The sequence below is a fragment of the Chiloscyllium plagiosum genome, chromosome 14 (genome assembly GCF_004010195.1).
Source record: "Chiloscyllium plagiosum isolate BGI_BamShark_2017 chromosome 14, ASM401019v2, whole genome shotgun sequence".
Classification (NCBI taxonomy): domain Eukaryota; kingdom Metazoa; phylum Chordata; class Chondrichthyes; order Orectolobiformes; family Hemiscylliidae; genus Chiloscyllium; species Chiloscyllium plagiosum.
The window spans coordinates 38,944,810-38,959,553 of record NC_057723.1 but is presented as its reverse complement, the minus strand read 5'-3'; the positions used below and the strand labels follow the sequence as shown (position 1 = coordinate 38,959,553).

The 14,744-nt window shown below is 40.0% G+C and overlaps 1 protein-coding gene across 3 annotated transcripts in view; it reads left to right on the top strand.

Moving 5' to 3' along the window:
• The first annotated feature begins 581 nt into the window (after positions 1 to 581).
• LOC122556657 (cysteine-rich and transmembrane domain-containing protein 1-like) overlaps positions 582 to 14,744 on the top strand; it is a 44,212-nt gene continuing 30,049 nt past the window's right edge. For 2 of the 3 annotated variants that reach the window (XM_043703652.1, XM_043703651.1), the window contains exons 1-2: positions 582 to 743; positions 2,160 to 2,403. In XM_043703652.1, coding sequence (XP_043559587.1) covers positions 597 to 743; positions 2,160 to 2,403 — 391 coding nt within the window. In that variant the 5' untranslated portion in view covers positions 582 to 596. Of the gene's footprint in view, positions 744 to 2,159; positions 2,404 to 13,452; positions 13,584 to 14,744 lie in introns of all 3 variants that reach the window. The other variant, XM_043703650.1, reaches the window with a different exon arrangement.

Here is a 14,744-nt window from a genome sequence, read left to right as displayed (position 1 = left end):
TTTTAAAAAAATATATTAAGGCTTTGAAGTAAAACGCCATTGTACTGTATCAGCAAATCTTGCAAAAGGAAATACAGGTGCAATAACAGTCAACTATCCAACTAGTAACAGACCGGCATCCCTTCGGCTCTCCCAACTTCTAACAGAAGTCTGAGGCAACCGCAGGAAGGTGGCAGAGCTTTCCCAGGTCTTTCTGCATCACAGATTTCGACCAGCACTCAGGCGCCTCCTCCGATTAACATATCACCAGCTCAGGGGAGGAAAATAACTTGGGAAATAAATAAGCTACTCTGTATTTGCAACACCTTTCCGCATTTTTAACTCTAAAGAGCCCTCCTCCGACTCCTCCCAGAAACCGCCAGGATCACAAACTCATAGCACGACGTGACCCAACGTCAGGCTCAGGCGGAAGGGTGCCCTGTCAATTATGTCTCTATTCCACCCACACACAGGCAGATCTTCCAATAACCTGCTCGCGCTGATCTTTCCGGGCACTGACGATTCTGCTTTTAATAGCAACTGTTTGCGTCAGTCGCTCGTTCGAAAAAAAAGTCAGGAATTTCAAAAATAACGACCATCCCCTCAGCCCGGGCACCATGGCGCGCCTGCGTATTTCGCCTCGCTCGTGCCCGGTCATGTGGTTTGGGCTGTCCGCATTACGTCAGCGGGAAGTGGTGAATGTAGCGAAGCAGCAGTCGCGGGAGGACACGACAGGTGGAGTGGAGACAAAGCGGAACGCACAGGTAAGCTCTGGCTGGTAGCGCCCTTGGCCAACACTGGCCGCTCTAGTGTTCACAAAAGCCTGATTGTTGGTTTAGAATTAGAGCTTTTTGTCTCTCGTGAAAAGTGCGAACTCATTCGAGTGCAGTATTTAATTTATTCGTTTTATCTACTCCTTCGGGATGTTTCAAGCAGCTTCTTATTCTGCTGGTACTGTTTTTTTATTTTTCCCTTCGGAATTGCTGAATTGTTTTTCTCGCAACCAGCTCATCTATTGAATTTTTAATTTATCGACTTTCTAATCTATCCGTTGAGTTTGTTTGCTCACGCTGAGTTTAAAAATCGCTATGGCGTAAATCCGTTTGATTCTGATGTTTGCTCTCGCTCTCTCAGTTCTGTTAATTGGACATATGGATTAAAGGAGGCTATTGTTTTTGTAATAGTGCCGGAACGATTAGCAAAAAGCCTTTTCAGAATAATCCCTTTGAATCGAGTAGGGAGTCTGACCTTCTGCACCCTGGGATACAAATGTGCAATTGTTTTGTTTATTTTTAAAAACTCTAAATTAATGTTTACCTGGCCGGGAGTAATTGTATAAAAGTGAAGCGGGGGGGTCCATTCTGCCTTTAGCTAGTTGTCTTGTTCGTTCCATCGGTTTGGAGGTCTTAATATGTTTGCCTCGACTTTACTGCCTGCTGATTTACTTCGAATTTTTCTTATCTATAAGGACTTAGTGTTTTTGGTGGGTTTTATTTTGCACTTCCGCTTTCACCTTCCTCTTCTTTCTCGGCTTATGTTTTATCATACTCGTTAATGATTGCACTTCAAAACTGCAATTGTTTAACAGACCGAAAGCCAGTTGTATACAGTAATTACAAAAAGATTAAGAATCTTTGAAACCTTTAGCCACTCCGTTTCTCCTTTCCATTAACGGATAGAAAACGAAGTAGATCCATAGGATATTTTCCAGTTGCCCTGAAAGTAAATTATATCCCTGTGTCGTATACTTAAATTGTATGCCGTGTTTCTTTGATTCTGCATAATGGTGAGCTTTATCAGACGCTTCCATTTAGTCAGGCACCCACCGTGTACTATGGACTATGGTCCTGTATGGACTAATGACTGGCCTTGGCCAGTTTGCCTCTAACTGGAAAATACCTAGGAATTTAGGCACAGAATTCAGCTACGATAATGATTTGAAGGCAAAATACTGCAGCTGATGAAAATTTGAAACAAAAAAAACGAGTTTGCAGATCAGCCAGGTTCTCTGGTAATTTCAGGGAGTCTCTGGTAATTTTAAGTGCTGGTCCTTTAACATGGGAATTAACATTGAAGCAGATTCCAATCTTGACTGTTTTCTTCTAGCTGTTGTATAAGTAACCATAGTTTATAACTAGTTGAAAACTAGGCTTTGTGAATTTTTTTTCTTTGATTTCAAGTCACACAGGTGCTTCAGTTTAGCATCATTCATGAACGAGAACCCGCCACCTTATCCTGGGCCAGGCCCAGCTGGTGCATACCCAGCTTATCCACAACAGTATGGTCCAGGACCTAATGCTGCTTACCCTGGTTATCCACCACCACCAGGAGGGCAACCTGTATATCAAGGATATCCACAGTATGGTTGGCAGAATGCACCACCTCAACCAGGGATGGTTTACGCAGATGCTCCAAAAAACACAGGTATGATTGCCAAGCTGAAAAGATCTTTTTAAAATGAAATCAATAACATTAAAGTTTTAATGGGTTATTCAGTTAAATTCTTCTTAAATCTTATTCTAGTTGACCAAGTTTTAAGTTTCTAGCTGAAAATTTAAAGATTTGTTTAAAGATTGTTAATTTTAATGTTAAGAATTTTAAAATTATGTACTTATGTCACATTCCATAACTTTTTGTGACATGTGAGACAACCTTAAAATATGTGGTAAAGTGTATATTTTGATTCTGGGATACCTTGAATAATTTGTTTGAAATTCTGTTTGAATTGCTGGTTTAATTTCCCTAACACATGGTTAATTTTCTTAATTTAAATAAGCAGCAATGTTTCAGTGTGAGAAAATGCTTGTTTAGGGTATGGAATACATTGCCTGGAAATGTGAAGGCACATTCACTTTGAGGCATTCTGGAGGACATTGAATAATTTTGGATAGAAATTGTGCAGGCTTATGAGAAAAAGGCAGGAGGTCAGCACTAAATAATAGAATTGATGTCGATGTGATGGGCTAAATGGCCTCCTCTGCTCTATAACAATTCTGATATGGCACCTATCAAACACCTTTTTTAAAATCCAAGTAACCACTTACAGCAATTCTCCTTCATCTCCTTGAGTGTTACTTTAAGAAGCTCTAATAGATTAATTAAACACTCTTTAAAATTTTGAACAAGGCTTTCTACTTGATCACTTTTTTTAAGGATCGTGTTACAATCTCCTTTTATAATAATGTTAACACCTCCCCTCCAACAGAAGTTTGATCTGAGTTAACTTGTTACACTTGCTATTTTGTGATCTGCTTGGACTGTTCCAGGATCTAAGAAATTTTGGAAGATTACAACCAATTCTTTTGTAATCTGTCATGCCAACTGTCTTAAGACTGTAAAATGCACGTCCCTGAGATTTTTCAGTCTGTAGGTCCAATAATTTCCCAGTATACATTTTTTCCTTTTGTTATGGTGATTATTTGCATTCATCCATCTCTTATACTTGGTTTTCAATTATCTTTGGAAAAATTTCTGCTGTGAAGACAGATGCAAAACAGCTGTTCAAAGTCTCGCCATTTTGTTTTCCATCATCGCTTCTCCAAAAACACTTTAGTTGTGCCCTTCCTAGGTATATACACTTGAAACTTAGGGTGTAGGTTTGCTCACTGAGCTGTAGGTTTGATATCCAGACGTTTCATTACCTGACTAGGTAACATCATCAGTGGTGACCTCCAAGTGAAGCAAAGCTGTTGTCTCCTGTTTTCTATTTATATCTTTCTCCTGGATGGGGAAGGATATAAATAGTAAGCAGGAGACAACAGCTTCGCTTCACTTGGAGGTCGCCACTGATGTTACCTAGCCAGGTAATGAAACGTCTGGATATCAAACCTACAGCTCAGCGAGCAAACCTATACTCTAAATCTCAACCTGAGCTACAAACCTTGCAAAAACACTTAACTTCTAATTGTGGCGATACTATGGCTTTAAGATGTATATTTTGTCTTGTTTCTCTTTATGAAGAATAGTTGAGGTGATTAGCAGTCTGTTGAGAACCAGTGAAGTAAATAGTTGGTGAGGCTGTGGTTTTTAAAGTTGGAACAAAAGAAGCAGCCTGAATGGGTGGGGTCAAGCTCTCTCAGAACCAGAATTTTTATAGTTTTCAGTAGTAGTTGTGCTGGGCCATTGAAGCTGGATGTGGAAATTGTTTTCCCCTTGCTGTTACAGCTAAAAGCTGGGAGGTATTCTTTCTGCTGCGAGAATTGCATGTGAGAATTTACTGAATTTGCCTTTGCCTTGGGGACGTTTATGGCAATGTAACTATATTGGAACAATTACTGTTTAGTAGTTAAATAATCCATTAGTCTATTAAATTTTCAAACCGAATAACAACTGTTTTGCTTCAAGATTGGTAGTTTGACTAATCAAATTGCATCAGTTCAAGAAGGCAGTGCTGCATTGGAGGGTTGGATCTGGGGTGAGGTGGGGGGGTTGGGGAGATAAGGAAACTGGTAAAGTCTACGTTGATGCCATGTGGTTGAAGGGTCCCAAGACAAGATGAGGCATTTTTCCTCCAGTCACCGCGTGGTTTGGATTTGGCAGTGGACACACCCCAGAACTTGCATGTCCTTCCCCCACCTGCATATACCTATCATCTTTCCAGCTATCTTCTCTCCCACCCCCACCTTCCTATTTATCTCTTAATCTCTCAACTCACCCTGCATTCCTGATGAAGGGCTTATGTCTAAAACATCGATTCTCCTGCTCCTTGGATGCTGCCTGATCTGTGCTTTTCCAATGCCATGCTTTTCAAATCTGCCCCTTACTCTTTTTAATCCTTTCATTTTAATGCTATCTGTAGTTTTGTTTTATTTATCTCCAAGAGAATTTCTTTGTGGCTCTTTGGCAATGTTTTGCTTATCCTGCAACCTTCAGTTCTGTTATCTTAATTGTGCCTCAAATTAATGAGTTTCTTCTACTCCAAAAGCTTTATGAATATTAAATTTAAATGTCAATGAAACCCTAAAGTATTAAAAGCTTCCTGGACTTTAAAAGTTGTGAGCTAAATTTGTGTGATTCACAGAACCAAACTCCTGACTCCTGCCCATCTTGAGTAACTTTTCAACTCCCATACAAGTTACAAAAAGGAGAAATTCCTCTCCTCATCAAACTCTCTCATTCACCAAATGCTGTCAAAGGATGTCCAAAGAAATGTGGGTGTCCTTGTAAGTTGTGAAAGCTAAAATGCAGGTGTAGCAAGCAAAGCAAACTGTATGATCTTTATTGAGAGGTGTTGAGTGGAAGGGTATAGGTGCCTTGCTTAAATCTCTCCAAACTGTGAATGAGTGTGCATCTGGAGTGTTGTGTGCAACTTTGCTCCCTTTACTTCTGTGAGGGTAGCTATCCTTTGCATAGTGGGAGGGCAGTTGATCACCAGACTAATCCTTGAAATAGCAAGATAGCAGGGAGATATTTTGCATTTAGAATGCAAGGCGATCTCATTGAAACAACACAAATTCTTTCAGTGGCTAGGTGTAGATGAGGCTCATCGGGAGTGTGTCTGGAAATGGCCTCAAAATAAGTGGTAAACTATTTGGGACTAAAATGAGGAATTTCTTCACTCTGGGTAGTGAACCTTTTGAAATTCTTTACACCAGAGGGGTCTGAAGTCTGTCATTGAATATGTTTAAGGCCAGAATCAATAACTGTCTAGCTATTAATGACATCAAGGAATATAAGGATAGTGTAGATTTGACATTTAGATGATCAGGTGTGATCTGGAATGTAGGTTCGAAGATTGAATAGACTCTTCCTATTTCTCTCTTCCAATAACAATGAAATCACTAGTCAAATAATAGAGATTAAAAGTTAGGTTATAAAATTGCAGAGTAAATTAGCAGCAGTAGTTGAATATTAGAATTTCAAGAAGCTTGTTAAAAAATGACAATGATTTTTGTAAAATTGCGGGATTATTAGACACAGTGGCTCAGTGGTTAGCACTGCTGCCTCACAGCACCAGAGTCCCAGGTTCGATTCCAGCCTCTGGCAGACTGTGTGCAAATTCCACACAGACATTCTCCCCATGTCTGCGTGGGTTTCCTCCAGGTGCTCCAGTTTCCTCCCACAGTCGAAAGATTTGCAGATCGGGTGAATTGGCCATGCTAAATTGCCCATTGTATTAGGTCAGAGGGAAATGGGTCTGGGTGGGTTACTCTTTGAAGGGTCGGTGTGGACTAGTTGGGCCGAAGGGCCTGTTTCCACACTGTAGAGAATCTAATCTAAAAAACTGTTCTTGTTGTTTTTTTGTCTTGAGACATGATTTTAGAAGAAGTAAAAGTTCATCCATTGTTAGAGAATGGTCACAATGGTAGAGAAGTTCCATAATTTCATTGTATTACTGAGAAACTATTAGTTGCAGTGTTTTCTGATGTAATGAAGTTCTGGTATGATTTAACTGCAGAATGAACCACTTGATGGATGAGTGAAAAGTTGATATCATTTACTGTTCTTATTTAAGGTAATATTGTTCAGTGACAAAACTGAACTAATTTAACTTTTCCCACCAGTTACAGGAAATATATTGGAAATGCTAATTTATGTTATAGCTCTTTACTTAACATTAAATTCTGGGAGAATTGAAAAGATGATACTAGTTATCAAACTGTGATGCTCCCTGTGGCTTATCATGAAATTGAAATAAAAGCAGAGCAAAAATTAGTTATCATAAAGTCCCTACAGTGGAAGCAAGCCATTCAACCCATCAGGCCCATATTTATCCTTCGAGCACTCACCCAGACACAATCCCTTATCTTATCCCAGCATCTCCCATGGCCAATTCATGTAACCTGCACATCTTTGGACTGAGGAAGCCAGAGCACCAAGAGGAAGCGGAGGTAGACGGGAAGAATGTCTAAAGCTGTGCAGGTTAGGTGGATTGGCCATGCTAAATTGCCTATAAAGTCTAGGGATGTGTAGATTAGGTGTATTAACCATGGGAAATGCAGGATATTAAGGATCGGGCAGAGGAGTGAATTAGGGTGGGATACTCTTCAGTGACCTGTTGGGCTGAATGGCCACACTGCAGGGATTTTATGATTGTGGAAACTCAATACAGTCACTGATGTTGTAATTGAACCTCTGTCTCTGGCACTATGTGGCAACATTGCTAACCATTAAGTCAGTGTAGCACCCTAAGCAGCTGATTGGGTGGATTGGTCCTGAAATTATGTAGTTATTTATGTCTTTAGGATAGTCCAAGGTATGACGCACTAATTACTTTGACACACAATCACAGACAGACAGGTCAATAGGATAACCAATTATAACACACAGTAAGGATCCAGAAACACAATTGACTAGCTAATTAGTTTGTTACTGAAGGGAGTAATGTTGTGCAGGGTGCTGGAGAATGCCATGTCTTAATATAATTCCATGACATCATTTGCATGTTTTGGAATCACCAGAAGATGTGAAATGAGGTGATTTTAGTGCAGAGGGATACCTCCCCTGGCTGAACAGTGTAGAATTGAGGGGCGCCATCTCAAAATAAAGAACAATCCATTTTTGCTATTAAATAATGAGGAATTTCATTAGAGGGTAGTGAATCTCTGGAATTCTGTAACCCAGATTGTTGTGAAGGCTCAGTCATTGAGTTTAAGATCAATAGATTTCCTAGATGTTAATTATATCAAATATGGGGATAGTGTAGGAAAATTTATTGGGTATCAGCTACAGTTTTGAATTGCAGACTATGATCAAGGGGCTGAATGGCTTACTCCTGTTGTGTTTGTATTTTGCTTTGATTTTTTTTGTCTCATGTACCTAAATACAGTGAAAAGTTTCATGAACATCAGTCAGATCATAGCAAACAAGGATATACAGATTATAGGGTGCTTAGAGCAAGGCATACAAGGTTACAACTGCACAGGAGGTATACAGAAGGTCAAAATTAGATTTGAAATTAAAGTTCTGTTCAGTCTGGAACACATCAGATTTTTCAACTTAGAGTAGAACAGCAGCCTGCATTTATTCAGCATAATAAAATATTTCAAGGTGCTCCTCAGAAACAATATCAAGTACTGAACCACAAGGAAACATCAGAACAAATGATTAGAGGTAGGATTTTGAAGAAGAGATGGAGATTCAGGGATGAAATTCCCAGGTTTTCTGAGCTGGAGAGCTAAATGTATAGCCTACAATAGCAGAACAAGTAAAAGCTTGTGTATCGGTGCAGAGATCTTGGCGGTTTCTGGTTGGGGAAGGTTGAAGATAAGAATTGGTGGTGCTGTGGAGGAATTTCAAAGCAAGGACAACAATTTCAAAATCAGTGGTTTTTTTTGGTTACTAAGTACTTGGATGAGCAGAGAAATGATGTCAATGGGACTTTGGTGTTAGGTTTTGCAATGGAGTTCTTGAATTTTACATAGGATGGCAGGTAGACAGGCAGGAGAGTAATGGAGTGTTTGAGATAACCAAGGCACAGATTAAGGTTTCAGCGGCAGATGAACTGAGGCAGAAGTAGAGTTAGACACTAACTGTTGTGAATAGGTAGATTTGTGAATGGATTGAATGTGTGGTTGGAGGTTTATCTGTCAATAGGGTGGCAGGCCTGTTTTGTTCAGCCTTGAAGTGCCAGGGTGGTGCCTGTGGCTTAAGAATTAAGTTTGTAGTGAGGATTGAAGACAATGGATTGTCATCCTTCCCCATAGTTGAAATAAACTAACAGGATCCAATTTTTAACTTGAGGCGGTGCAGTTTTGTATTAAAGATTGGGCCATATTACATTTTATAGTAATCAATTGTGTACTGGAGTTTGCCGTAATCAGTTAGCCTACATTTTTAAGTTCAGAACTTGGCTTTGGAATTATCACTAAGGTATAGTACTGTTAAATGTCTGCGTTCAGTGAAGCTTAATCATGAACACAATGATTTGCTTATAAACATAAGAGGTATAGTTAAGTTTGCAGATGACACCAAAATTGGAGGTGTAGTGGACAGCGAAGAAGGTTACCTCAGGTTACAACAGGATGTTGATTCAGGTGGGCCAGTGGGCTGAGAAGTGGCAAATGGAGTTTAATTCAGATAAATGTGAGGTGCTGCATTTTGGGAAAGCAAATCTTAGCAGGACTGAACGGTAAGGTCCTGGGGAGTGTTGCTAAACAGAGACCTTGGAATGCAGGTTCGTAGTTCCTTGAAAGTAGAGTCGCAGGTAATAGGATTGTAGAGATGGTGCTTGGTATGCTTTCCTTTATTGGTCAGCGTATTGAGTATGAGTTAGGAGGTCGTGTTGCAGCTGTACAGGACATTGGTTAGGTCACTTTTTTGGAATATTGTGTGCAATTCTGGTCTCCTTCCTATCAGAAGGATGTTATGAAACTTGAAAGGATTCAAAAAATAATTTACAAGGATGTTGCCAGGGTTGGAGGATCTGAGCTATATGGGGAGGTTGAATAGGCTAGGGTTGTTTTCCCTGTAGCATCGGAGGCTGAGGGGTGACCTTAGAGAGGTTTACAAAATCATGAGGGGCATGGACAAGGTAAATAGATAAGGTCTTTTCTCTGGAGTGGAGGAGACCAGAACTAGAGGGCATAGGTTTAAGGTGAGGGGGTAAGATATGAGACCTAAGGGGCAACTTTTTCATGCAGGAGTTGGTACGTGGATGGAATGAGCTGTCAGAAGCAGTGGTAGAGGCTAGTACAATTGCAACATTTAAGTCATCTGGATGGGTATATGAACAGAAGATTTGGAGGAGTATGGGCTGGGTGCTAGCAGGTGGGACTAGATTTGGGTTGGGATATCTGGACGAGTTAGACAAAGGCTCTTGTTTCCATGCTGTACATTTGACTCTATATTCCTACTTTGTCTCCATCGCCCTTAATACCATTATCTACAAATGTATTAATCAATCTTGAACATACTCAACAGCCCAGTCTCCACAGCCTTCTGTGGTAGAGAATTCCACAGGTTAACCACCTTGCGTAAAGTAAGTTTCCTCCTCTTAATCCCAAATAGTGTAAACCATGTCCTAAGATTGTGACCCTGGATTGAGACTGTACAATCAGGGCTACATCTAGTCCTGTTGGAATTTCATACATTTCAAACAGATTTCCCCCCCCATCATTGCTGTTAACTCTAGTGGATATACACTCTATCAAACTAATTTATCCTTGTACAACAGTCCTGTCGTCCCTGATCTCAGCCTCTTGAGCCTTGCTCCATTTGCTCCATAGCAAATACTTCCTTAAGCTGGGAAACACTGTGCAGTGATCCAGGCCTGGTCTCAAGATTCTGCATAACTGCAGTAAAAGAAAACCCTACTTCTGAACCCTAATCTTTTTTTAAAGACCAACATACTATTGCTTGCAGCATCTGCCTGTTCACTTTCATTGGCTGGGTTGCACTGATACCCAGATCTCTTTCTACAACTGTTTCCAGTGTATCACAACTGAAATAATACTCTACCTTTTTTGGTTTTCACACCAAAACATTCACGTTCATCCACATCCTGCATCTGTGTTTACACCCACACACTCAGTCTGCCTAGATTGACCTGAAGCTACTTTGCGTGCTCCTTACAAATCTCAATCCCAACTAGTTCTGTATTATCAGCAAACTTAGATATGTTCCATTTCGTTCCCTTATCCATGTCATTTGTATACAGAGGAGCCTTGATTATCTGAACGAGATGGGCAGGCACTATTTCGTTCGAATAATTGATTACTCAGTTAATTGATTCAATGCCTATCCTCTGGGGTTTGGAGTTTTCTATTAAGTCTGCTCCCCATTCAGGAGACTAGCAGCAGCACACCACACGCAAGCCCTTGCCTGCCCCCAACACCGTCCACCACCCGTCCCCGAACCAAACCCTGTCCAACACTGCCCGTCAACTGTCTGCTGCCTCTTCCCCCCCCCCCCCCCCCCCCCCCCCCCCCCCCCCCCCCCCCCCCCCCCCCTGCACACGTTTTACTGTAACTTTTTGACAGGTTCCACCTTTGCCCTGTACAGAACAATGTTGGAGAGATTATCTGGGGAAAAGGTGGGGGGATGAGGAGAGTTGGGGCACGTGCCTGTGTAGAACTCCCAGGGAAAGTGTGAGGAGGGAGGAGGTGGGTGGGAGGTTGGTCATTTAGAGACAGTGCCTGCACTCCCATCAGTCCAGGACTATTCTCTGCAGCACTGTTAATCAGTGTAAACAAAAGACACAATCAGTGTTTACCCTTGTTAACTTATGGTGAACATGGAATATAAGTTTTCAAAAACATTTTTCGCCACCAATGGAATCTCCCACTATACAATATATTTTTGTTTTGTTCGGGATTCCATTGTTTCCATTTATAAATGTTCTGGCAGTAATCATTTTACAGAACTAAAAAAGCCATTGCATTAACGAAATCGAGCTGCGTTTTATACTGTGATACATTGCAACAGATTAAGAGTACAATTATATCTGGTAAGTTCATCAACTTTTAAACTCTGAAATAGCAAAGGACTAACAAAGTAACATTTACAAAATGTACAATATTTAGTTTTCACAGAATCAATTCAATCATTTACCAGTTTATATGGTGCAAGGAAAATAGTGTAGCCAAATGATACACAGCTAGATGTGCAATATTAAGGAACAGCTAGTCGCTCTGAACAGATAATTTGAAGAAAATATGAACCAAAGTGTGATAGTTTATTATCTTGATTATTTAGAAAATCCATCTCCAGAACTGTTCGGCTTTTAAACTCTTGACTTGTTTGGTTCTGAATTCAATTGTAGGCTTGGCAATTTAAATAATTATTTCACAATCCACTGAAATGACTAAGACTTGAACTATTTGTGCACCGTTGTAATGAACCTCTACTTGCTTTTGAGACTTAATATTTTGTGTACTGTAACCAGTAATTGATCCTCATGTTAGGATTCATGTGATAGTTGTAAACTACTCAAACATTGCTCTTGTGATTGTTGGCTAACCATGTTGCTGGGGAGGTACAATTTGGAAATCTCATTCACTATCCTATGTTTATAGTGCAATCTCATGATCTAATGTACAATTTACTGAATATACTTGAAAAGGTAGCCCAACTGAAAAGCACGGATGTAAGACCATTATTTTATGGTAGCCAGAATCCTCCAATAAGTCATGAAGTGACTTTTCAAGTCTGTGATCTGACGAAGTATTTTTTTAACCCTGATTTGTTATTAAATATCTGATATTTACTTACCCCAAGTCTGTACATTTCCAATTCTATATCAGATCACTGGATACTGATCAAAGTTAGAACAGTATGTTGAGCCAACAAGGGAACAGACTGTTGTAAACTGAGTTTTGTATAATAGTTCAGGGTTAATTAATAATCTTATAATAAACAATCTGGGAAAGCAAGAACATAATACAACAGGATCACGTCACTCCAGGGTATTGGGATTGAGCAATGAATGCTGGCCTTGTCAGTAATGCACACGTACTGAAAATGAATTTTTTTTTAAAGTTTGAGACTGAAACTAAATTTTTAAGCAAAGTATTGAGATAAGAGGCAGGTTACGCAAAAATGGTTTGGGGAAATTAGATCAGTGAATAAGATGAATACTGAGAATTTGCCTTGGGGACTTTTACTTAATGCAGTACTGCTTATCTTAATTGCCCTAAGAAACTGGACATGGTTGTGGTATTGAAAAATCCAGCAAGCTTTTATTACTGGGACCTATTATATTTGCATTGCACTTGTCAGGCACCTAGGTGTCTCAATGTTGAGCTAATAGTTTGTAACAGGCACATGCTTCTAGTAGCATGTCCTGCTTTGTGATCCTGGATGGGATAGAGGATTGGACCTCCTTATACCCTGGGATCATGTGCAATTTATAGTGATGTCCTTTTGAGATATGCTCAAGATACCATACTGATTCAAATATAATAAACATGCCATTTTATTTAAAAAAAATATCCCAAGCAGACGTGCCTAAGCATACGTTGACACATGTCAATTTTGTAATTGTACAAATAGGTAAAACTGATCTTGAGAGAATTTCTGGCACGTAATGCATTTTGCACCAGGATTTCCGATTAGAAGGTATTGGAATGGAATTTTTTGGTTTGGAACAAACACCCATGTAAAAGTCATTGTTTTTGCAGAAGTCTTGGCCGAAACTAGATTGGAACAGTTATTCCTAAAGATGGAAGATATTTAACGTTCTAGAGCTGAATTCTAATGTTCCAGACCTCAAGTGTTTGGTTAAAAGTCTGAAGGGGTTCCTTAAAGCTGAGAAAATCTGTGCTCCGTTGTATGGAGACTTGAGGAAGAGTCCATCAGATTCTTTAGAACTGGGAACTAATGCATTTAAGCCGAACCACATGTGTGATAGGGAATTTTCTCTGGTGTGAGTACTGTAAAGCAGTGCTGTTCAGATTAGGGCGCCTGTATTTTACCTTGTATTTCAAGAACATTAAAATGTGGTGTTTTGTGTAAATGATTTTGCTTAATTGATTTTATTCTCTACTTTTGTGTATTTTTGTTAAAATCAAATAAACATGCTTGTTTCAATGAAAGGCCATCTTATTAAAACCAAAAAAGATATAACAAGACAGGAAGATGGAGTGGAATATTATTTAAACAGGATACAGATCCGTGATTTGGGATTCCTCATCCATGATTCACAAGCTAGCGTCCAAGTTAAGCAGGTAATAGAAGATTAATGAAATATTGCCCTTTTAAAGGGAATAATGTGAAAATCGGGAGGTTTAGCTAAAACTATACAAGGCACTAGTTAGTCCTCAATTGGAATACTGTGAACAGTTTTGAGCCTCTATCAAAGGAAAGATAAACTGGCATTGGAGGTAGTCTTGCAAAGGCATACTATGCTAATGACACACATAGAGGGACTGTCTTGCGGAAAGGTTCAGTAATTTGGACCTGTAATTGTTGCCCCTCATTCTTCTATATTCCTACACTTTTATTGAAATAGTTTTGGGGGACTTGACAAAGTAGTTATGGGATGGCTGTTTCTCTCTTGAGGGAAGGCTAGGACAGTGAGTGTAAATTCAAAATGAGTCGCAGATTGAGGAATTGACTACTTGTAAAAAATAAATCTTCGCTACCGGTCTGTTCAGGGTGGATAACTAAGTATAATCAAGGCTGAGGTAGACAGATTTTTAGCAAATGAATTCATCCAGCCGCTGTTCCATCCCAGGGAAAATCTTGGTGAATCTCCTCTGTATCCCCTTCAGTGCAATCATTTACTTCCAGTGACCAGAACTGCATTCACTTTTCCAAAAGGAAAAGTGAGGATTGCTGGTGCTGGAGAGTGAGGGTCAAAAGGTTTGGCACTAGAAAAGCATAGCAGATTAGGCAGCTTCCAAGGAGCAGGAGAATTGGCGTTTCGGGCATAAGCCCTTCATCAAGGCTTCGGTCTGAGGTGCAACTAGACTGTTCACAACCTTAGTTGCATATTTTGATCCTGGGGTAAACTTCTGACCCCACAGATGCTGTGTGCACCTCTACCATCAGGATATCACCTAGTTTGGTTTCTGCTGAGTGATGCTGAAGCCCCCCTCCAGGTTTTTGCTACTATTAGATTTGACTATGCCAATGCTTTGCAAATTGACCACCCATCTTCCAACCTACATAAATCTGAGCTCGTGCAAAACCTCCTTGCTGTATCCCAGCTTTCAGCAAATCCATTCAACCATCCTACATTCACCTGCAGTTCAGCAACTTTTTTTCCCAGATTCTCATTCTCTATTTCAAATCCCTCATAGCCTTGTCACTAGCTCTGTAACTTCCTCCAGTTCACAACACTCCAATCTCTGCACTTCTTAAATTCTGGCCGCCTCAGCATTTCT